At 44.7% G+C, this 25,116-nt stretch overlaps 1 protein-coding gene across 5 annotated transcripts in view; it reads left to right on the top strand.

The window, feature by feature from the left end:
• Positions 1-25,116, top strand: part of TIAM1 (TIAM Rac1 associated GEF 1) — a 418,422-nt gene that overhangs the window by 268,634 nt on the left and 124,672 nt on the right. For all 5 annotated transcript variants that reach the window (XM_067034989.1, XM_067034986.1, XM_059065645.2 and 2 more), the window contains one exon: positions 7,659-8,635. In XM_067034989.1, coding sequence (XP_066891090.1) covers positions 7,670-8,635 — 966 coding nt within the window. In that variant the 5' untranslated portion in view covers positions 7,659-7,669. The remainder of the gene's footprint in view (positions 1-7,658; positions 8,636-25,116) is intronic.

Genomic DNA, 25,116 nt, shown 5'->3' with positions numbered 1-25,116 from the left:
GTTTTTTGCACCAGAGATGTTTGACCCTAATAGTAGAATTATCTTTTTGATTATTTACTCCTGAACAGGGCAAGCCCTGGCAGGCTGACCCACAAGGCTGGGCTTTGATCATGTGGAACATTCCTGTCCTTCAGCTAAAGGGTGGGGCATTCTGCTGTCTGTTTGGAGTACTGCTTGAACTTCTGGTCTCATCTAGGGAATTAGATATCCTAAACCATAAAAATATTATTATAACCTCCTTAGATCTCAAGGTGATGAGGTTATTTCTCATTTCCCTTGTGTCTTCTTCTTTCTCTCCTTTTTTTTTCCCCCTCTGACTAAAACTAGTACAGGAGTATTTTTCTTTGTTCTCTCTGCCCAGAGACTTTGACCATGGGTGGCTTTGTATTAACTGGAATGTTTTCTCATGCAGTACTAAGAAAACCTCACATTGGCATGATTGAAAAATTCAGCTTACATGTTATATCTTGGATCATACAGGTTTTACCTTTCATTTTAATTTCTTCTACTTTTCCACTCATGTATAATAATTAATGTTCATGGTGATCTTGCATAAATGTTGCAAGTAATTACATTTTTCATTTATTTCAAGAGTGTTTACCTTTACTCAGAGAACACAGTTATACAAGTTGCTTTAAAAGTTGGATACTTCCAACCTCTGGGTCACCTTGGGGTTGGCATCTGTTGACTGTCCTTTCCCCTGAGAACTGGTTAGATTTTCCTGGTTCTTTGGAATGCATTGTGGACATTTTGAGTATTATGTCGGGAGAATCTAGGTCCTGTGAAAATCATCTAGAGAATGTTGAATTTTCCTGTTTGCTTTTTTAGCAGGTAATCAACCTGGCTAGGTTGAGATGGCAAGTTCTATCTGGCCTCCTGAGGGTGGTGGCTCTCATGTCAGTTCAGTTTTCAAAGCCTTTGCTCTGAGGCTGTAGGTTTATGCCACACAGGTGCCACTTGGGAGCTAGACTGGGAGGTGGGCCGTGCTTTATATCTAATTCAGTTCTCAAAGCCTTTGCTGTCTTGCTTTGGGTCAGTCCCAGGTATGTGCACTTGAGGGGTGAGCCTGGGACTTGTGTAGATGTACATAGCATTAGATGATTTGTTTCCTCCAGCTCTTTTTTTCTCTGAGATCCCTCTCACTCTTTGACTTGCAGGGATCATTATTCTTACTTTCTTTGGCTGGAATGACCGGGTATGTCTCGGGAGTTTTTGCTGCCTGTTCCACAGCTGGGCTGTGTGCCCACCGTCCATGCAAGGCTGGAAGAGTAAAGTAATAAAAACAAAAATGGGAAACTCACTCTTGTTAGAGTGGCTTCTTCAGGTTTTGACTCCCACCCCCCAATCCACCTACTTTTGCTTACTCTTTGGAATTCCTCGGGTAGTTGGTTTTTCCTTTGGTCCAGAGTTTTTAGTATTTATCTTTGGGAGAAGGTCAGCCGTGGTGTCTTACTCCATCTTGGCCGGCACCAATATTAGCATTTCAGTTTTGTTCATACTGTGTTAGAGACAGAAGCCCAATCCCTAGTTAATCATCTCTACTTCTCTATTTAATCTCACTATAGACCATTGTTTTGTGTTTACTTTGTATTTCTTGATAATATTATACTAGATAATGCTCAATACATGCTTATTTTTTTATTGCCTAATTTGTTGAAAAAGAGGATTCAAAAACATTTCACGTTGAAGAACCCTCACTTTTAAACAAAAATTTCATTTAACCAGAATATTCCAGTTAGGTAAGGCTTTAACTTTTTATTTTGAAATAATTATAGAAATCGTACACAATAAGTATACCCTTAACCTAGTTTCCCCTGATGGTTGCATCATACATGAGTGCAGTAAACTACCAAAGCCAGGAATGTGACATTTTTTTCAGTGTGTGTGAATAGTTCTATATCATTTTATCACATAAGGCTTAGTAGACTAATAAATTTATATAAGCTGTCCCTCAGAAAGGACCACCTACCAGATGTATGTATGAACCATTTTAATGAATGTACCTTTTTTTCTTTCTTTTTTTAAAATTGACGTATAGTTGATTTACAATGTTGTGTTAGTTTTGGGTGTACAGCACAGTGATTCAGTTATACATACATATATATATCCTTTTTCACATTCTTTTCTGTTATAGGTTATTACAAAATACTGAGTATAGTTCCTTGTGCTTTACAGTAGGTCCTTGTTGGTTATCTATTTTATATATAGTGGCGTGTATATGTTAATCCCAAACTCCTAATTTATCCCTCCCACCCTTCCCTTTTGGTTACTATAAGTTTGTTTTCTATGTCTGTGGGTCTGTTTCTATTTTGTAAATAAGTTCATTTGTGTCTTTCTTTTCCGATTCCACATGTAAACGATATCATATATTTGTCTTTCTCTGTCTGATTTACTTCACTTAGTATGATAATCTCTAGATCCATTCATGTTGCTGCAAGTGGCATTATTTCATTCTTTTTTATGGCTGAGTAATATTCCATATTGTATGTGTGTGTTTGTGTGTATAGATAGATAAAGATACATCTTCTGTATCCATTCATCTGTGAATGGACATTTAGGCTGCTTCTGTGTCTTGGCTATTGTACATAGTGCTGCCTGTACTTATTGATAAAGTTCCTTAAGATCCCTTTTAACTATGTCACTGAGTACAGTAAGCCCCTTACATACGAACGAGTTCCGTTCTGGGAGCACATTCCTAAGTCCGGTTTGTTTGTAAGTCCACAAAGGTAGCCTAGGTACACAACGAACATAATCGGCTCTCTAGTAGTATTTAATTTGATGGGATTTGAAGGAAGTTTCTGTGATTATTTGAAAAGTTTAACTCCTCACTTAAAGAGGAAGATCCTGGTGTTAGGAAGAATGGGAAAGTCACACTTCCTCTAGTGTCCTTGGTCTCTGGCCCTGAGAATCTCTTGATTTTCTGACACCTTCTACTTTCAGATGACCCCTTCCCATCATGTCACTATGTCTCCTTTGCCCCCATTTTCTCTGGGTCATCTCAGGCCGAGCAGTTCTGCACTGTCTACCCTGACAGCGAGGAGATGGGTCCTGTCGATTCCGAGCCCCTTTCCTAGACCTCTGAGGGAGTAGCTCCAAAAAGAGGAAGAGTGTGGGAATGAAATGAGACAGGAGCAAGGCCTTAATTCGCTGCCCAGGTTATTGAAGTCTGGGGGGTACAGTGAAGCAGGGCAAGCTGAAGCCCTCAGCTCGGTTCACGGATCAGGGTGATCCCAAACCCAGTGGTCTGGAGTGAGGGACCTGCACCGGTCTGCAGCTGGAAGGGACCCAGAGAACAGCACACAGACGGGAAACTCGCGTGTTGTCTAGGCACGCTGATGTAGAAGAGCTGGCATATTTAAGGCCAATGTGTGTTTTCTCTAGTTCACATTGTGCTAACATTATCATCTATTTTCTGTTGTAGTTGTATGAGTTTGAATTTTTACATTCTAGATTAAAGTTTATTTTGTCATTCATTCATTCATTATTTTTCCACTGAGCACCTACTGTCTTTCAGGCAGTGTTCTAGGCGCTGTGGATACAGCAATAAACAAGACAAGCAAACTTTCAGTCCTACCCCTGAGGCTTAGTTTCCCAGTGGGGAAGGATAGAGAATAAAAAAGATAAGTATCTCTTTTCCTGCCCTGCAAATAGGTTCATCAGTATCATTTTTCTAGATTCCATATATATGTGTTAATATACGATATTTGTTTTTCTCTTTCTGACTTACTTCTCTCTGTATGACAGACTCTAGGTTCGTGCACATCACTGCAGGTCACCCAATTTCATTCCTTTTTATGGCTGAGTAATAGTCCATTGTATATATGTACCACACACAGATGAAGAGAATGGACTTGTGGACACAGAGGGGGAAGGGGAGGGTTTGACGAACTGAGAGTGTGGCAATGACATATATACACTACCATGTGTAAAATAGAGAGCTGGTGGGAAGCTGCTGTATAGCACAGGGAGCTCAGCTCGGTGCTCTTTGATGACCTGGAGGGGTGGGAGGGAGGCTCAAGAGGGAGGGGATATATATATAAAACATATAGCTGATTCACTTTGTTGTACAGCAGAAACTAACACAACATTGTAAAGCAAATATACTCCAAAAAAAAAAAATGTAAGTAAGCGAAACACATTTTTTGTTACAATTATGATAAATGCTAAGGAGGGGGAAAAAATCAAAGAAGAGGAATAAGAAATGTTGAGTTCTGAGGGTTGTCATTTTGATAGGGACGCCAGGAAAGGCCTTTCTGAGAAGGTGATATTTGAGTCAAGATCGGAACAAACTGGAAAGAGTGAGCCAGATGTAGATTGCTGAAAACTGGAGGGTTGCAGGTGGAGGAAAGAGCATGAGCAAAGGCCCTGTGGCAGGCCAGGAAGTCAGATCTTAGACCATTGGAAAGAAAGTGTAAGACTTGAGGTTTGAATTCAGAGAACTGTTCCTATGTTACAGTCTTGCACACTACTTCCTGCTTCATATCCCTCCCACTAACTACCCCAGAAAGTGCAAGCTATTTGGGGCCACTAACATTCTACATAAGGAAATCAATAACGAGTGTAATGAATTAAAAAATGGTAACATTTTCCAGCTTGCAATCGAGTACCTTTATTCTGATGCTCTGCTTTTCTATTTCTAGCCCAGTTTTTGCATTTCAGCCTGTTCTCCTCCCCCTTAATCTTTCCCCTCTTACCTAGTGACTGTGTAATGATTATGTTGAAGTACCGATCACTACTTTTTGCTTTTGTTACTAAAATGCGTGAACATTTATTGACTCATCACGCGTAGAACACTTGTAGTCTCTCTAAGGCTACAAAAAAAGTGAAAGCCACTCTCTGCCCAGAGTTGCTTCCAGACTCACAGGAACAAACAAAGCCTGTGCAAATATAAAATATAAAGCAAGTTTTTTGTTTGTAATAAAAATAAATGGTAAGGGTTAAGTAGGAGAGAGCAGGGAGAAATGAAGATGCTGAAAGTAGCTGGCATTTTACATTCGTGTGTGAAAAGGGTTAGGATTTTCAGTTCACCAATGTTCTGGGGGTTGCCCCCTGAAAGAGGAGATTGTGTCTGTTGTATGCAATAAGCAATTTTAGTTTTTCATGCTTATGTTATTTCAGGGTCCCCCACATGGGCCTTCGTGGTTCTCACTGACCTTTCAGGAAAAGCTTTTAAATGAAGGGGTGTTTCGGCAGTCCCTAGAAACATTTTTCTGCTAAGTTGAGTTGCTTCAGACTTCCTGCTGACTCTGCTTAGATCATCCCTGGAGAATTTCTTCTCGGTAGGATTTAAGAGATTTGGCATTCATCTCTAAACTCTAGTTCTAAAGATAAAAATGGCTTCTTTCCTACCTTGGCTGGCTGAAAAGAATCTTGCTACTAAAAATGCTATTAATATAACAGACCCGTCAGAGCAATGTAGGGAGTGTTGTAATTCTTGAAGGTTGGGGCCATTTCCTTTAGGAAACCTCTCCTGAGGCTTTTAACTTGATTAGTTTTCTGTTGGCAGAAACAAGCCTAACCAGAAATTTTGTTGTTGAGACTATGCCTGTGAATTTCTATTTGCAAACTTTTGATGTATACAGTAGAGGAGGGTACCTCCTCGTACATTTGAGGTGACAGTTTTGCCTTTCTATACCTCAGTTTCTGTCACCATCATTCTTTCCTTCTTTTAACTTTACATCTATGTGATTCTTAAAATGGGACTGTGGCTAATGCCTGTTTTAAGCTTTTAATTACTCATTGGCGAAACATATAGATACATAGACACATCCAGGTATCTTAATGTATGCTTAAAAGAAAACAATCAAGAACCCTGAGAAATTGGTCATGGCCTTTAGCATTACTTCAGATGCTTATTTATTTTACTTGCAAAAACGTAGTACATGATATTCTTAGGAATGTAGATAAGACAAGTTATGCATGGACAGTGCATCTTTTCATTTTTCCTACACCAAGCTGAGTTTATGCGTTTTTTCTTGGCTTCTTAAAGACGTCAGCCAGGGAGGCGTGAACTTATTGCTTTGAAGTAGCTTGCTACTAGTAAAAGGAAGATTCTCTTTCTTGGAAACTTCGCTCTCAGAATCATATGATGTGCGACCTGGTAGGGAATATTCCAGTATGGGAATAGCTTCACATCTGGTGTCTGTATGAATTACCTCTGAACTCATCGGAACATTCAATGGAGGTTTTTGCCTTCCTGTTGCCGCAAATTTCATTGCAGCAAAGATGTGCTTATTAGGCGTTTAAGCAACCTTTGAGACTGAACATTGGGATTATAGAGTGGTTCTGGATCAATGTGAATGTATATTACGTTTCAGGGTGTTTCAAACTGTAATGGTTACAATAAATTTGTTCCTGTTTTCCTCTGGTACCTTTCACTTTTTTGTTTATTGTATCCCTTCCCTGGCTAGAATGTAAGTTTCATGAGAGTGGGGAATGTGTGTCTTTTGTTGTCTGCTGTATCTCTGGCTTCTAGAATGTGGTAGGTGCTCAGTGTATATTTTCTGAATGAATGACTATGTAGATGATTGAAAGAATCAGCTCAGGGATACGCCCAGCTAATCCATTTTTCTTCTTTCTTTTCTGGCCGTTTTCATGTGTGTATCTTAAGTGTATACAACTTAACTGGTCTAGAGAAACCTCATTGCTGAGCAAGGAGAATAAGGCTAAATAGAGTCACACTTGTCAAACTTTGAGGATTTTTCTATGTTCCACTCTGGGTAACAGTCCTCAGACCAATGAGAGAGACCGGAAAAATGTTAAGGAAGGAGTTGAATTAACCTGATTAGCCCCAAAAGGCTGAATGATATTTAGTGATTTCATCATGTGAATTTCTGTTTGCAGGGCACTCTGTACCAGATTAATGTTCTCAGGTTGGATTTGCTCCCAGAAATAAACCCATTCGTTTGCTGCCAGGCAGAGAGTGGGGTTCCTATTTCATTTTGCCCATCTCCTTCTCCTTATCCCACTTCACACCCCCTACCCCAGCCTCCCAATCAGGGTTTTCAGAATGCTGTGGAATTAAGGTAAAAACCCTTTTCCTTCTTGACTTTGATTTATGAGGAAGAGTTGATCGGACTTACATCTTGAGCTTTTCCATTTTTGATTGATTTTGCAGTGTAGATGGAGTCAGAATGAAACAGAACCATTGGGAGAGAGGGAGGTTATCCAATGCACCTCTGAGTTTTGCTTGGTTTTTTGAAATGTGTAATTTCAAACGGAAAGTTACTCATTTGGCAGACACCTTGGTTTGTACTTTTTAGAGTTTTTTAGTTTATGGATAGGCATAGAGCTTTAAATGTACACCTGTAGAGGGTAAGTAGAAGAAGACAACGGTTGCCAGCTCTATGAAAGCAGCCCTGTGCCATGCCCGGTGGGCAGCTACCCTCCGGGCAGAGACAAGTGTAATTCTCTAATGATCTCATTTATGTTCTTACTTCATATCTCCGCAGGAGTAACCTCAGTACATGATGTTAGTTCTCACCTGCTACCGCGTAAGAGTCCAAGTACCTGCCAGGTGCATATAGGTGCGCGGTTATCTGCCAAGCTGGCTGCCCTCCCTGTGTGCTGAACTCTTCCTGTTAACACCCTATACCCATTGGATGAGTCAATGATCCCCTCCTTTGTGTTTTTTTTTTTTTTTTTTTTCTTTGCTACAGACCATAAAACCATGGGAAACGCAGAAAGTCAAAATGTAGTGCATGAGTTTTATGGAGAAAAGCATGCGAGCCTGGGGCGCAAACACACGTCGCGTTCCCTGCGCCTGTCGCACAAGGCACGGCGGACCAGGCACGCCTCCTCGGGGAAGGTGATCCACAGGACCTCCGAAGTGACCACCCGATCCAGCAGCACTCCCAGTATCCCCCAGTCCCTGGCCGAAAATGGCTTGGAGCCCTTCTCCCAAGAAGGCACCCTGGAGGACTTCGGGAGCCCCATTTGGGTGGACCGAGTGGATATGGGCTTGAGACCCGTGTCTTACACAGACTCCTCCGTCAGCCCCAGTGTGGGCAGCAGCATTGTCCTTGCAGCAGCCTCTGTGCAGAGCATGCCAGACTCGGAGGAGAGCAGGCTTTACGGGGACGACGCTACGTACTTGGCGGAGGGAGGCAGGAGGCAGCATCCCTATACATCCGATGGGCCCACTTTCACGGAGACGGCGAGCTTTAAGAAGAAACGCTCCAAATCTGCAGACATCTGGCGGGAGGACAGCCTGGAATTCTCACTCTCTGATCTGAGCCAAGAACATTTAACAAGCAACGAAGAGATCTTGGGTTCTGCCGAAGAGAAAGATTGTGAGGAGACTCGGGGGATGGAAGCCGCGGCGAGTCCGCGGCAGCTCACTACCTGTCAACGTGCCAATTCACTGGGGGACTTGTATGCTCCTCAGAAAACCTCCGGGGCGACGGCAGACGGGGGGCGGAGGGGCAAATTTGCAGGCTACTGTCGGAATTTGGTGTCTGACATTCCTGATCTTGCGAACCATAAGATGCCACCGGCTGCTGCCGAAGAGGCTCTTCCGTACAGTAATTACAACACCCTTCCCTGTAGGAAATCTCACTGTCTTTCTGAAGGTGCCACCAACCCACAAATGAGCCATAACAACAGCATGCAAGGCAGAAGAGCAAAAACAACTCAGGTAAAGTGACTGGAATCTGTTTCAATCTTTTGGAAATGATGCATGACTTGTAAGTGCATGATTTTGCCTTTACACGATTCCCATCTCTTAGCCGGGTTTTGCCACGTTTGCCTGGTGGGTGCTGCAGCGGATGGCATTTCTCTGGAGATTCAGCGCTCCTCTGCTTCGCCCCTCTTGCAGTTCTGTGGTGAAGGAGTGGGGATTAAGGAAGGAGTAAGCGTGGATGTGTGTCGGGGATGTGATGAGAGTGGAAATAAAGCTGACAAGTTCACGTTGGGAAGCTGCCTCTCCAACTGAGCTCTTCCAACAGCATCTCACTTCTTCTGAGCTTCCTTCCTGACGTGGTTCTGTCCGTGGACAGATGGGGATGGTGGGGTGGGGACTCTGGGAACTTATTTCTTCAGCGCCGCAGGTGGGAAGAGGTTAGGCGGCCGCTCGTTGGAGGAGGTGTTTTTGATTCAGGGCGGGCTCTGGTCATTTGTCAGCTTCGCTCAGAGGTTGGCAGGCTGACTGCCTTACCAGGAGCCATTTCAATTTCCTGTTCCTTGCAAGGCTGGCCAGCCCTCTCTCTGGAGGGAGGTGTTGCGGAAGGAGTAACATGGGTGGGTTCCAGTTCTACGTTGCAGCCAACTAGTTTCTGACCTTGGGCAAACCCTGACCTCTAGTTGCTCTTCTGAACAGTGGGGTAAAGATGCTCGCTTCACCTGCTTCAGGGTCCAGGGCATGAAAGAGTGGGTGTGAAAACATGTTTCAAAGATTTAAAACATATCTTACTTATGAAGGGAAGACCCGTGACCTTGATTAGTCATGATACTTAACGTGGAGATAATAACATGTCAGGTCATCCCGCGTGCCTCCGTCCTTTTCTGGTCCTGCAGTTCCGGGAGTCCTGGCTTGTGCTGAGGATGAGTCGGTAGTTTGCAGGGTGGTGCTTCAGATCCGGAATCCAGATCGGGCCCATTTGCCTTGAAAGGTGTATTGGCCACCAGGGCGACCAGCGAATACCACTGAGGTCAGCTGGAAAACAGCAGGTGTGCTCTGACCCGGCCAGCAGCGGACGGCGCTCACCTTCTGGTCTTGCTTCAGTGCAAGTCAATGTTATCTCGAGGGTTATTTTGAGGCTCAATTCTCTTGGGAACGGTGTCTAAATATAATGGGCAGATGGTGAGGAACCTGGGGAGGAGGGCAAAGGAAACTGGCGCGAGATTGTCCGTGTTCCTGCCCGAGAGCAAGTTTGTTTTGTTTTATTTTGTTTTCTTTTTAAGTATTCAAAATCTCAGGGTTCTAATTTTATTTTGGAATTTCAAATCCCCGTATACAAGTCGTCTGGGGATACAGGTTTTTTTGTGTGTTTTTGGTTTTTTTTTTTTTTTTAACCACTGCAGATTTCTATATTAGAATAATTGAAATGTACTATATATTTCTCTGGGTTGATAGAGGTTAAAGGAGTCTGTGTTTGACCTTTTCCTCTTCTTTTTTTAAAAGATATTTTATTATATATTTTTTTTTTTGCGGTATGCGGGCCTCTCACTGTTGTGGCCCCTCCCGTTGCGGAGCACAGGCTCCGGACGCGCAGGCGCAGCGGCCACGGCTCACGGGCTTAGTTGCTCCGCGGCACGTGGGATCCTCCCGGACCGGGGCACGAACCCGCGTCCCCTGCATCGGCAGGCGGGCTCCCAACCACTGCGCCACCAGGGAAGCCCTAAAAGATATTTTAAATTGTGGTAAAAGTACACATCACACTTACCATCTTGACTTACCATTTTTAAGTGTATGGTTGAGGGGTATTAAGTACATTCACACTGTTGTGTACCCTTCATCTTCAGAACTCTTTTCATCTTGTAGAACTAAAATTCTGTCCCCATTAAACAATAGTTCTGTTTCCCCCTTTCCCCAGCCCCTGGCAACCACCGTTCTACTTTCTGTCTCAGTGAACTTGGCTCTAGAGAGAGACCTTGTAAGAGCGGAATCATGTAGTATTTGTCTTTTTGTGACAGGCTTATTTCACTTAGGTTGATATCCTCAAGGTTCACACGTTGTGGCATGTGTCAGAAGCTCCTTCCTTTTTCAAGGCCGAATAATATTCCACTGTATGTCTATAACGCTCCCCCCACAGCCCCCATTCATCCACTGAAGGGCAAGTTTTGCTGATGGTGTCCAAGCCAGGTATCCTGGCTCCACCTCTTCTTACCTGAGTAACTTTTGGCACAATTATTTATGTATGTATGTATGTATGGCTGGCTGTGTTGGGTCTTCGTGTCTGTGCGAGGGCTTTCTCTAGTTGTGGCGAGCGGGGGCCACTCTTCATCGCAGTGTGCGGGCCTCTCACTATCGCAGCCTCTGTTGTTGCGGAGCACAGATTACAGACACGCAGGCTCAGTAGCTGTGGCTCACGGGCCTAGCTGCTCCGCGGCACGTGGGATCCCCCCAGACCAGGGCTCGAACCCGTGTCCCCTGCACTGGCAGGCAGATTCTCAACCACTGCGCCGCCAGGGAAGCCCTGGGCATAATTTTTAAGTCTCTGGAAGCCTTAATTTCTTCATCTGTCCAATGGGAATAATAATAAAGTTTCTGAGAAAATGGAATGTGAAGGCCAGCGCTTGGTACTTTAGAAGCTACCCATAAGGGACAATCTGTAAGTTGTAATTTTCATTATTATTAGTGTTGTATGAGTTGAGGACTCAGGGTAGTTTTGTGTTTATGTCAAACTTTGTGTTAGAAACAAAATTATTAAAAAGGCTGATCCTGAGGTTTGAGAAGGTGAGTGTGAATGTTGCATCTGGATGCACGGGCTTCTCACTGTTGTGGCCTCTCCTGTTGCGGAGCACAGGCTCCGGACGCGCAGGCTCAGCGGCCATGGCTCACAGGCCCAGCCGCTCGGCGGCATATGGGATCTTCCCGGACCGGGGCACGAACCCGTGTCCCCTGCATCGGCAGGCGGACTCTCCACCACTGCGCCACCAGGGAAGCCCGAAAGGTATCTTTTTTTTTTTTTTCTTGCGGTACACGGGCCTCTCACTGTTGTGGCCTCTCCCGTTGTGGAGCACAGGCTCCGGACGTGCAGGCTCAGCGGCCACGGCTCACGGGCCCAGGCGCTCCGTGGCACGTGGGATCTTCCCGGACCGGGGCACGAACCTGTGTCACCTGCATCGGCAGGCGGACTCTCCACCACTGCGCCACCAGGGAAGCCCGCTTCTTGAATTTTTATACATCTCTCTTCTGAAGCGAGATTATAATGATAGAAACGACGGAATTACCCCGCTGTGGTCCATCTGCCTACCCTGGCCGGGCTCTTCCTACACTGGCAACGTGACAGGTTGGGACGCAGGTGAGATAGGTGCCCCATTAAAGGGTCACCTGAAAGGCACCGCAGGCTCTGTCCTGAAGACATCGCCTGATTGGCATTGCAGACCTGATTGGAAGACGTGGCTCCCGGCCCTCAGCAGTTAAAAGGAACCTCACTTGTGACCGTCACTTTTACCTGGAACAATGGCTAAGTTAGCGCATATTCTGTGTGAGATTTGACGGGGTGCCAGGTGGTATTCTGGCTCCCTGTCTCCAGGTCTCCGGCACAGGGGGACAGTTGGACCTCTGCTTCCCCCCACTCCCCACGGATGGGGCTGTGAGCCTTTGAGAGCACGGCCACCCCCAGAAGAGGGGCAGAGCCAGTATCACTGAAAGTTCTCCTGTGTAATTGTTGTACGACATTTCCATTCTTTGGCTTGTCGCCTTCTAAAATTGTTAATATGTGAAAGTGACATCATCTCAATGTGGTGTCTCACAAAGCACTGTGGTAGCTTAATGTAACGCAAAGTGCAACGGACTGGGAATCCTAAGAAGTACATTTGCATCCTGGCTCACTCCTTACTAAACGGTGACCTTGGGCAAGGCGCTCCGTCAGTGGCTTCTTCTCTGACCTGGGTGAGTGACACCAGCCTCTGACAGGGCCATTAGGAGGACCAAGTGGGATTCCATGCATGGAAGCCTTTTGCGGAGTGTATAAGGTGAACGGAAGTCTTATTTTTGTACCGACTTTACGTGTTGAGTGAGGATCTTTAATGACTTGAAACAAACCCCAGAATTATGCACAACACTGTCCATCCACCCACACTTCCTAGTCTAAGTTTGGCGCGTTCATCCAGCGCAATTTCTTGAGAACCCACTATGTTCCAAACAGTGTATTTTAAGAGGCAGTGGGTGTGGAGGCTTCCTTGAAAAGGATTCTTTTTTTTCTTTTCTTTTTCTTTCTTTTGGTAAAAGTTTCTGACCCAGGGCCCCTCTCCAGCAAGTTTGGATGGTAGGTATTAAAGCCTCCGTCCTCTGCCCTGGGGATGTGGGTGAATCTGCAATAGTCCTGTCAGCACTTTTACTCCCCAGAAAAGAGCTCATGGCAGGCATTTGGCCAAGGTCATGGCCTCTGAGCCTGAGAGACAATATGTTTTATCTGAACTGACATGAACAACCTCTTTTTATTTGAAAATGATCAAAAAATGTGTCTGCCACACAGTAAGCGCTGAGAAGTTATACTTGTCCAATTCAATATGCTTGAGTATGTGTCGTGTAGCTCCCGCGTAAAAGTTTTATCTTGTGAGTCAGTCTGCTACCCCTTCGTTGGGAGGATTTACCCAGACTACTGAAAGCAGAGTTTATTTGTACTGACTTCTGTAAAATCCCAAGTCGCTTGCCCCTTGATTCAGTGAATGCCTCGTTGGTATTTTGGCCTGAACTTTACTCTCAGTGTTCCCATGGTTAACAGACATGGTTAAGGGGCAGCCTAGTGTCAGGCAAAGAAGAGGTTCTGCAGTCCGGCAGGTCTGAGCTTGTAAGTTTGAACCCTGTTACCTGTTGGTTATGTAACCGAGAAGGATCTCGGTGCCTCTTGAATGAGGCTTCCACACGGGAATGAATGTAAAACTCCTGGCACAATATCTTGCATGTATTAGATGCTCAGTAAATAATGGTGATTAGTTATGATGGTAAACTTTGGCTTAATTGTGTAGAGTTCAGCTCTCCTGTGTTTCTAAGACTATCAGCGGGTGAGGTGGAGAGAGGAAACTGCCATTCGATGGAGTGTCCTTGAGCCAGGTTTTGTGTTTGAAAGGGAAGCTTTGGCTCGGAGCTGTCCTGCATAACTCCTGAGGAGGGCTTCATTCATCCACCTGGGGGATGAAAGAATGTGAGCGGCTGTGCTGAGGATGTCTCAGGGGGCCGTCACCTTGGGAGGGAGCAGGGGGGCCCCCTCAGAGCTCCTCGCGGGGATGTGGCGCTGGTGCTAAGGTTTGTGTGCTGGTCCAGCTAATGACACCCTCTTCCCGCCGTGGCGTATGGTGTGGGGTTGCCAGAAGACAGAGCTCCTGGCCCCTGAGCACCTCTGCGGGGGTTCATTCCAGCCTGATTGTGAGTTGCCAACTCTCCTGTCACTTTTCAGGGGAGGAAGTCAACCTAAGGAGATTAGCTGACAGGGTCTCACGCCTGGATTAAAGTCCAGTCCAGAAGATTAAAGTCTTCTGACCCACAGACCAGGGTCCTTTCTTCAGAAGCAAACCCACACCACAGTGGTTCCCCATGTTCAACCAGGTTTCAGCTCACGTGCCCTCAGATTTTAACATCAAACCCCCCCCCCCAGTTCTGGTACAGAAGCCAAACAGGGTGGTGGGCTGAAAAGAAAATAGTAACTGTCCACTACCGTGGCCTGAAACAGCGGTCCCTGAGAGAGATGACCAAAGGCGACTTTATTTTTTATTTGTATTTTTTAAATTGAAGTATAGTTGATTTACAGTGTTGTGTTAACTTCTGCTGCTGTACAGCAAACTGATTCAGTTATACATATATATATATATATTCTTTTTCATGTTCTTTTCCGTTATGGTCTATCACAGGATATCGAATATAGTTCCCTATGCTATATACAGTAGGACCTTGTTGTTTATTCACTCTATGTATAATAATTTGCATCTGCTGACCCCAAACTCCCACTCCATCTCCCTGCCACCTTCCCCTCGGCAACAAGTCTGTTCTCTACATCTGAGTCTATTTCTGTTTCGTAGATAAGTTCATTTGTGTCATATTTTAGATTCCACATATAAGTGATATCGTATGGTATTGTCTTTGTCTGACTTCACTTAGTATGATAATCTCTAGTTCCATCCATGTTGCTGCAAATGGCATTATTATTATTATTTTTTATGGCTGAGTAGTATTCCATTGTGTACATGTACCATATCTTCTTTAACCATTTATCTGTTGATGGACATTTAGGTTGTTTCCATGTCTTGGCTATTGTGAATAGTGCTGCTGTGAACATAGGGGTGCATATATCTTTTTGAATTATAGTTTTGTCTGCATATATATGCCCAGCAGTGGGATTGCTGGATCATAGGGTAGCTCTATTTTTAGTTTTTTGAGGAACTTTCATACTGTTTTCCACAGTGGCTGCACCGCTTACATTCCCACCAACAGTGTATTAGCGTTTCCTTTTTGCCACACCCTCTCCGGCATTCGTTACTTGTAGACATTTTAATGATGGCCATTCTGACTGGTGTGAGGTGATACCTCACCGCAGTTTCGATTTGCATTTCTCTAATAATTAGTGATGTTGAGCGTCTTTTCATGTGCCTGTTGGCCCTCTGTATGTCTTTTTTGGAGAAATGCCAAAGATGACTTTAGAAGGCTCTATCCCTGACGACTTCCTTGCCTGGATAAGCAAGTTAATAGGATTGGTGATTTCAGCAAGATAAAGGGTGCGGCATGATCAGAAGAAGATCTTGAGTTCCTATAAAAGTTGTGTTGATTTTTAAATTTTTGTTTTGTTTTACACTTAGTTTAAATGGTTCAGGGATAAACATGTTCCCTGAGCTAAGAACTGACATCAGCATCCAAGAGATTCCTAACCTTTGGTCACAGATTCCTTTGTGAATCAGATGAAAAATTTGGATCTTTTGGGATCAACACAAGAGACCACCCTTTTGCATATCATTTCAGGGGATCTATGGGTCCTCCAAGGTCCATTGAGAAGCTTCTGGTTAAGAACCTCAGGTTAATTCTTTTTTTAAATTAATTTTTATTGGAGTATAGCTGCTTTGCAAAGTTGTGTTGGTTTCTACCGCACAGCAAAATGAATCAGCCCGTACATATACATAACTGCACTTAATGCACTGTGGTGTCCTAAACGGGAGAGAACTCCAAAAGGGAGGGGATGTTATGTGTGTTCCCCTCAGTTGTCTATTTTATACATAGCATCAATAGTGTATATGTGTGTGTTTCCTCAGTTGTCTATTTTATACGTAGTATCAGTAGTATATATGTGTGTGTCTCCTCAGTTGTCTATTTTATACATAGTATCAGTAGTGTATATGTGTGTGTCTCCTCAGTTGTCTATTTTATACATAGTATCAATAGTGTATATGTGTGTGTTACCCTCAGTTGTCTATTTTATACATAGCATCAATAGTGTGTATGTATCAATCCCAATCTCCCAATTCCTCCCACCCCACTCCCTCCCCCCTTGGTATCCATACATTTGAAGAACCTTAGGTTAATTCTTCGTGAAACAAAATATTTTCATACAAAGTCCATTTTTAAAAAAACCTCTCTTCTTTCGCTACTCCTGTTTGATGCTTCTTTTTTTGCCTTCCTTTTGATTTTTCTTTTTCTGCCACGTAGGTTAAGCAGTGAGATATTTATTTTGAAAAACAGCCCATCCATTTCAACAAGAATATCCCTCTTCTTTGCCAAGATCTTCTTTTGAGGAGTGGGAGGGTGAGAAGGTAGCTGAGAGATGGCTTATATCAGCAGTTCTCAGACTCCTTTATACTCTTAAAAAGTGTTACAGACTCCAAAGGGCTTCCGTTCGTGTGGGTTATATCTATAAATATTTATCACATTAGAAATTGAAACAGAAATGTAAAAAAATACTTGTTAATTCATCTTAAAATAGCAGCAATAAACCATTACATGTTCACATAAATAACTTTATTTTTAAAATTTTATTTTCTAAAATTAAAAAAAAAGCCAGAAGAACGGCATTGTTTTGTATTTTTGCAAATCTCTGCAATTTCTGGCTTATCAGAAGACACTAGGGTCTCATATCTGCTTCTGCATTCACTCTCTTGTAGCATGCTGTTTTGGTTGTACTATATGAGGAAAGCCTGGCTTCAAACAGATAGTTGGTAAAATAAGGACCTTAGGGACCCCCTGAAATTATTTAAGGACTCCTGGTCCTCACTTGGAGAGCTGTTTATTTATGCTAATATAGGTTGGGGAGATCCAAGCCTTTGAAAATCACATTCTTAGTTTAGTCCGTGAGGAGAGGAGCCTCTGTGTCCCTCAGTGTAAGCCGTGTCCCACAGTAATGTGTCATTGCTGTCATTGCTGGCTTCCCAGCATAACTGAGGAGGATAAAGGGCTGGGACCGGGAGCTTGGAGGCCTCCCAGCCAGCCTGCTGTGCAGCCCCGGGAGCATCTCCACGGATCCGCAGGGCAGAACTTAGGAAACGCCCACCAGCTTTTCTCTCTGTGCTGGGGCCCAGTGTGCTTTGAACTTCCTGTTGACAGAATATCTAGTTGGGGCCATAAAACAGCCCAATATGTCTTTCTCACTTTCTCTCCTTTTAAAAAGATGAAAGAAAAAAACATGTAAATGATCTCTGGTTGTCTCCATAAAAGACGTAATAAACCCGATGGCTGGAAGATGTCGAAGTCAAGCTTTCCAGTTGGGGCTCATTTGTGACTTCAACTGGAGTTGAGCGTGAGTTGAGCCTGGAAATGACTAGACCTTTAAGTCAAACTAAAATGTGTTCCATGAGAAATGCTTTTATTGTTTGGAGAGGAGGGTGGAAGATGAACAGGAGTTAAGTTGTTCAACAGTGTTTGTGGTGTGTTTTTTTGGAAGTGCCTACGCCACGCCAGGCACTATTCTTGGTGCTTGGGATGCATCAAGAAGAGATCCAGGTCTATCCACCTCCCTACAAATAACTCAGTTTCATTTCTTTTATGGCAGAGTAATATTCCATTGTATATATGTGCCACATCTTCTTTATCCATTCATCTGTTGGTAGACACTTAGGTTGCTGGAGTCTGTCATACAGAGTGAAGTAAGTCAGAAGGAGAAAAACAAATACCGTATGCTAACACATATATATGGAATCTAGGGGAAAAAAATGTCATGAAGAGCCTAGGGGTAGGACGGGAATAAAACACAGACCTACTGGAGCATGGACTAGAGGATACGGGGAGGGGGAAGGGTAAGCGGTGACGAAGTGAGAGAGTGGCAGGGACATATATACACTACCAAATGTAAAACAGAGAGCTAGTGGGAAGCAGCCGCATAGCACAGGGAGATCAGCTGGGTGCTTTGTGACCACCTAGAGGGGTGGGATAGGGAGGGTGGGAGGGAGTTGCAAGAGGGAGGAGATATGGGGATATATGTTTATGTATAACTGATTCACTTTGTTATACAGCAGAAACTAACACACCATTGTAAAGCAGTTATACTCCAATAAAGATGTTAAAAAAAATCAAAAAATTAAAAAAAAAATTAAAAAAAAAAAAAGAAGAGATCCCTGAGCTCACGAAGCTAGTTGGGGTGAAGTGGAGGTGTGTCTGCAGCAAACAGTTAGCCTAACAAGTACATGGAATGCTATGGGAAAAAGAGAGCAATTCTGGTTCAGGTGGTTGGGTCGGGCCCCGCCCCTCGGGATGGGTAGGGATTTGGAAGGGACGTGGGAATTGGCCATTGATTTGGAAAGGTGGGAGTGTGCCCTGCACCTTTGAGGAAGAACAAAGAGGCCAGTGTGGCTGGAGCAGAGTTGGGAGCGGAGGGGGAAGGGCATGCTGCAGAGAAGCTGCCCAGGGATTGGAGGAGGGGAAGAGAAGGCTTCCAGCTGTAGTAAGAGGGGCTCCGAGCTGGACCTTGAAGGATCAGTATTCCTGGAATTCCTGGACGCAAGACAAGGTGGGAGCGTAGACAGGTATGACTTCTCCAGTTTGGCTGGTGGCTGGGTGCATCCAAAGGTCCATTGCTAAGGCTGGACATTGGTGGAGGCCTGGATGGACAGCCTTGGGAGGCCTCACCTTGCTCCTGGGAGACTTACCCAGCCAGGCCACGCAGGATGGATTGATGGTAGGAAGGTAGTTAGAACAGAGAGTCTGTGGCTGAACCAGGGATGTGGCACTAGGAAAAGAAGAAAAGGGACTAGGGATGTGATACATCCTGAGGTGGTGGGGAGGGGAAGGGTGGCGACAGGGTTTGAGACATGCACGTAGAAAAACAGATGAAAGGAGAGAAGATGATTCACACTGACTTAGACGTAGAGCTGTCTCCAGTCTGGAGTTACCTGAAGCAACATTTCAAGCATTTGCCAACTTACTTCTGAGACTCTTTGGGGCAGCGGTAAGAACTCCAGCCGTCGTCATTGAGAGAAATTTTGAGTCACTCCGTTGTGAATAGTTAGAGAGGATGGGACTGAGTGCTGGAAACTTTCAAGGGCATGGAGATTTTGCCTTAGGAAAGGAAGAAGAAGGAAATAGAAACAGGGTTTTAGAAATGTCTCAAAGGGAGCTGGGACCCATGTAAAGAGGCTAAACTCTTAGCCTTAGCCAAGAGGTACAGTTTACAAACTTCAGCATCAAAAATTCAAAATGGCAGTGGCTATTTGTGTAGAGAGAGGAAAGAAACAAAACCTTACAGTGATGGCAAATGGATACTGCAATACTTCTGTAAATCAAGAATGGCAATTATTAGTAGCAGAACCTCGCAGTTACTTACAGCATAGGAAACATCCTTTTCTTAGTCTATTGTGCAGTTTTGCGAATGTGAAAATAATTCAAGGGGATTACATTGGCTCGCACCAGCCTTGGTGGGCCTGTGTATTTTTCCCATGAGACCTGGTTTTTCCCAAGTTCCTCAGCAACGCCCATTCTTTCATGTTAATGCAGGAAGCTAGTAAGTGAGGTCAGGCAGCGTCTTCTCTCCTTGGGCTGAGATGTAAGTAAGGCTGAGGATGGACATGACAGTAATTAGAGTTAACACGCTTGTGCAGGTACTGTGTGCTGGGCACCGTTCTAGAAACTTGTGTTACCTGAATCTCACATCTTACAAAGTGTCTTACAAAGAAAATATTGTTGCTATTCCCATTATACAGGTGAGGAAACTGAGGCGTGGATTGGTTCAAAATAAGTTGCCCAGACATGACATTTGCTGTATTGAGATTACCACGGGAGGGTGTACTAAGAGTGTAGTACAGTATAGTACTGAGCGTACCAAGGAGAGAACGTTGGAAACCAAAGAGAGTGCTTATGTGTGTGCATGTGTGGCGGAGGAGAGTCCTTAGATTTTGGGGATAAGATGAAGATGATAAGCCAGAGGGGGGAATATTTTAGAATTTAATGAGGCAGAAATTGTTCTAATTCAAGGCTTCTGCAGGTCAAAATCTCCTCCCCCAGGGACTTCCCTGGTGGCTCAGTGGTTAAGAATCCATATGTCCACTGCAGGGGGCACGGGTTCTATCCCTGGTTGGGGAATTAAGATCCCGCATGCCTCGTGGCATGGCCAAAAAAAAAAAAAAAAAAATCTCCTCCCCCCCATTGAAATTCTGTGAACTCTTCTCTTCTGTGTTTACCTTCTCTATACAGGTGTGTTGAAGCAAAGCTGGATTCAACGGGAAATTAAACAAGTGACCAACGTAACAGTTTCTAACTGCATTCGACTTGTAACTACAAGTTGCCAATTGATCCTCCTGGTCCCTGACTTGTCCCAGGGCCCTTGAACTTTGTGGCTAATTAGCCCTTCAATATTGTGTTCACACACCATTAGCACAGCAAACCTGTCCCTCAGAGTCTTTCTAAATTCCCTGGGTGGAAACAACTTGAGCCTTTGCCACAATGTGTCTTTAGCCTATGTTCATGCTGGGTGACCCTCCAGTTTTCAAGGCAGTGAAAACAGCCTTTGAATTTACCTCTTGCTGCCTCCACTTTAGTACCAGAGCTCACTTAAGCATTTGCTGCCTGGCTAAAATGACAAAGAAAACTCTTGCCTGGCAGCTGTCGAATGTTTTGGGCAACATCTGGCCACTTGTGCATCCAGTGGGAAAGTGCATGCATTCATGCTGGGAAACTGCCAGTGAAATAGAAATCGGTGAGTGCTCAAAGGATCTGGCTTGGAAGGACTTGTCCAGGGAGAGCAGGATTTAAGAGCCTCTGTATTCCATGAATGTTGTTTATAACTGGAAGCCTCTTCAGTGGAGTGGTTCTAACATGGGGAGTTTATTTTGAGCTATTTTTAGGAAATCTTTGGCTGGATCATGTACCATGTTGGGAGTTATTTCTCTGTCTAGCTAGGGTCTTACCATTTCCCTCGATCTCCTCTGACTTTTGCTTTAAATTTCGGTATTTGGTTAAATATTGTAGGACTGATCGTACACTAAGACATCTAACTAGATAAGAAGGAACATACCTTGCATTTGCAATAAAGCCTGCTGGGCTCGCTCCCGTGGGAATTTTCCCTGGGGTTGATCATCTGGATTTCTTGCCGCTGGAAGAGTGGGGTGGTTGGTTGACAGGGGCTTTTAAGTATGGGGCGAATCACGTTTCTCAGGTGTGAAGTGTCCTTGAGATGGAGGTCGGTAGGAGGAGGAACCCTCTGGAAAGATGCACCAGGAGTGTTTGCATCACAATGATGCTGTCTTTCTTCTGAGCCTTTGGAAACCCTATCACAGTGGTATGCGTCCTGCCATTTGAGAAGGATGGGCATGTAGGATGCAGCCTTGGAGCCGTCTTTCAGTGTGTGAACTTAGTGCCTCTACATCAGTGTATCTGTCTTTGGTTTGTTCTAGAGATTCTGAGACCCATAAACTTGTAATTCTCGTGTGGCACTTAGGCATCTGGAGCCCTGCTGTAGACGACTGTCTCCCACACTCAAGGTGTAGGGGATGTGGAGCCCCGTCGACCATTCAGGTGTTGAGTAATGCCTCTGGCTGGGTGGACATCATTTCCCACGATGCTGGAGCAAGGGTTTCTGGGTACTTGGCACATCCCAAGCTTCATGACCAAATAGAGGCCAGAGCTGGGCAGCCACCATCTGTTTCTGGACAGGTTGGGTCACATATCAGTGGGAGGATGTGTACCACTTAGTCTGCTTAACCACTGTGGAAACAGGTTGGAGCTGGCTTGGATCACAGACGGGGGGAGCATTCTCCAGTGGTTACGCTCCCAAAGCGTGCCAGCTCAGCTGGGGCCAGCAGGCCTCTTACCTGGAGTAATCATTTCTTTGTTCGGTTTAATGGTCGTCCCAGAGTTGAATATACGCAGCCCGGGCCATTGCAGGGTTTTTTGCAGTGTCAGTTGGCATGAGCACGTGTTCAAGTCTGACAAAGAGCTGAGTGTCTGTTGAGGCCTCAACTCTTAGTTTCAGTAGAGACATCAAGGCATTCTGTAGGAGTTCATGGTGTGTGGGGATGTAGTAGACTGTTAAGAGACATGCCTCTTCAGTCTCTGCCTCTGTTTCCCTCATCTTCTTTTTCATCTCCTCTTTCTCCTTCCATCCACTTTTGAGTCTGAGCTCTTTGCCGGGAAAGTCAAGGCATATAGATGCACAGTCACTCAGTTGTACTGGGAAAACCTAGAAGGGACACTGTTGAAAAACAGAGGGGAAGGCATGGAGTTGATTATTGAGACAGGATCCAGTCAGGTGCGCCCTGCCGCTGAGCCATGGGGCCATCTTGTCGAGTGGAAAAGGTCGTTGGAGGCATGGGCTCCAACCTCCAATCTGCCACCTGCCAGACTTGTGACTTTCTTTTTTTTTTTTTTTTTTGATGTACACGGGCCTCTCACTGTTGTGGTCTCTCCCGTTGCGGAGCACAGGCTCAGCCGCCACGGCTCACAGGCCCAGCAGCTCCACGGCATGTGGGATCTTCCCGGACGGGGGCACGAACCCGTGTCCCGTGCATCGGTAGGCGGACTCTCAACCACTGCGCCACCAGGGAAGCCCCAGACTTGTGACTTGCTGAGCCTCAGCATCTCCATGCATTCACCAAGGGGATGGTTTTGTAAGGTTCCTTCCTGTTCCAGAGCTCTGGGAATTACCAGATGCCTGGAATTAATTTCTCCTTTTTGTTCTGAAGTCTTTCTCTTATGACCTAGAGAGTATACCTGTGTAGCTGATCTCTACCTGTCTGACAGAGGAGCAGCTCATCTTTTTTCATTTTTGAGGCGAGTTTATAGCTGATTTTGTCACTTCCTCCAGAGAAGGACTGAGGCGTGTGGCAATGAATCCAGATCTTGGTGAGAATCCCACAAACTCCGCATCTCCCACGACCCATGGTTATCTTGAATTATCAGTGATGGCCAAATTTACTTATTAGATCACAAGGGATATGTATTGTTAATGTCCTTGCCAGAGAGAAATGTCCGTTGGTAACAGCACTCTCCTGTTTGTATAGAGGACTTTGACCTACTAGATCTGGGTCCTTGATGACCATTGGTGGCGGGTAACAGGCAGGACAGCAGATGCCAAGTGACAGAACCAACAGTCACAGGGTCTGCGTCTGAGCCGCATCCATGGTTTCTTTGACACTCTTGAGTCCCTCTACATCCCAGGGACCTAAACTCCATTGCAAATGTCGTTGGTCCTTAGAAACTAGCTTAACCACTTCCTGCTACTATGTCCCTTCTTACCTCCTCCTTGTTTCTTCTCTTTTTTTGTTCAAAAAAATTTTTTTTACTGTTTTTTTAAAAAAATTAATAAATTTATTTATTTATTTTTGGCTGTGTTGGGTCTTCGTTTTTGTGCGAGGGCTTTCTCCAGTTGCAGCGAGCGGGGGCCCCTCTTCATTGCAGTGCTTGGGCCTCTCACTATCGCAGCCTCTCTTGTTGCGGAGCACAGGCTACGGACGTGCAGGCTCAGTAATTGTGGCTCACGGGCCCGGTTGCTCCGTGGCATGTGGGATCTTCCCAGACCAGGGCTCGAACCTGTGTCCCCTGCGTTGGCAGGCAGATTCTCAACCACTGCGCCACCAGGGAAGCCCCTCTTTTCTTTTTTCAAAATAAACTTTTTATTTGAGAACAGCTTTAGAATTACGTAAACATTGCAAAGATAGTAGAAAGGGTTCCCATATACCACACACCCAGTTAACCTTGAGCTCTTGGCCGAGGTGGTATTTGCCAGGTTTTTCCACTGTCAAATTTCTACCCTTTGCACACTGTACTCCTTGTTGTGTGTTTTCGTGTTTTTTTGAAGGTGTACAATGTGATGATTTAATATATGTATATAGTGTGAAGTGATTACCAAAATCAAGTTAATTAACATATCCATCACTCACATAATTACCCCTTCCTCCCTCCCTCCCTTCCTTCCTTTATCTCTCTCTCTCTCTTTCTTTCTTTTGTGGTGAGAACACTTATGATCTACTTTCCTAGCAAATTTCAAGGATACAACATGGTATCCTTAACTAGAGTCATCAGGCTGTATATCAGATCCCCAGAACTTATTATAGTAACTAAAAGTCTGTAACCTTAACCAATGTCTCCCCATTTCCCTGGGCCCTCAGCCTCTGGCAACCACCATTCTACCCTCTGGTTCTGTGAGTTTTACATTTTTACATTCCACATAGAAGTCAGTCATACAGTATTTGTCTTTCTGTGTCTCCTTTGCTTGTTTTCATGTCTGGCTATGCCCATTTTAAGTTGCTCACTTAGGACCTGTTCATGACGCAAGTGAACTCTGAGGGCCCTAACTTAGAATTGACCAGGTGAGATGTGCGGAGACCTGGGCACAACACCTGTTTGGGCCTCGTGCAGGATGACATTAGTCTGTGGCTTGGCTCAGTCCGCTACCCCGCCATTGCCTCTCATCAGAGATTTGAACGCAAAGCATTGATTTATATGGCAATCGGAATAGCCCGTTAGTTTTTACATTTTCAAACCATAATTAACTATTTATGAGACTAAGGGCTTAACAAGTGGTTAAGCCCCCAAACCACATATTACTTTGCCATCTCTTCCTATGTCAGACTCACTTTCCGATTCTCTCCCTTTGAGAAAAACCAGTCTAATTTCTTATCCATGAAACTGTCAAGCTGTGCTGTCCAGTACTGCTGTCATTATCCTCCCTTGATGACTACCATTATTTAATCATTGTTTATGGAAATGCCTTTAGCACTTCAGAGCAATTAAGATTCTGATTCAAGAACAGATCCGCCTGTCCCGGAAATGTTCAACGTGCGAGCAGGGGCAGTGCTTTGGAAGTTCCAAATGTTTTTAAACTGGGAAATGATACCCGCTGCATCTTGGCAGTGCCCCAAGCTGTCACTTGGCCCAGGGGTGGTGAGTAGCTTGCATCGGGCTCCTAGCATCCCAGCTTTGAAAGGGCAAGGTAATTGGAGAGCCTGCATTGGAGCTGTGAGCCCCACAGACTTTTTTAGCTCAATGTGGAGTGAGAAGCTGCTTGTTTTCAAGAAGCGAAGCTGATTGGAGCCTGAGGACTCTTC

This window comes from Kogia breviceps, chromosome 5, assembly GCF_026419965.1.
Source record: "Kogia breviceps isolate mKogBre1 chromosome 5, mKogBre1 haplotype 1, whole genome shotgun sequence".
Taxonomy (NCBI): domain Eukaryota; kingdom Metazoa; phylum Chordata; class Mammalia; order Artiodactyla; family Physeteridae; genus Kogia; species Kogia breviceps.
The sequence above is the reverse complement of the archived record's forward strand: the minus strand, read 5'-3'. Positions and strand labels throughout refer to the sequence as shown.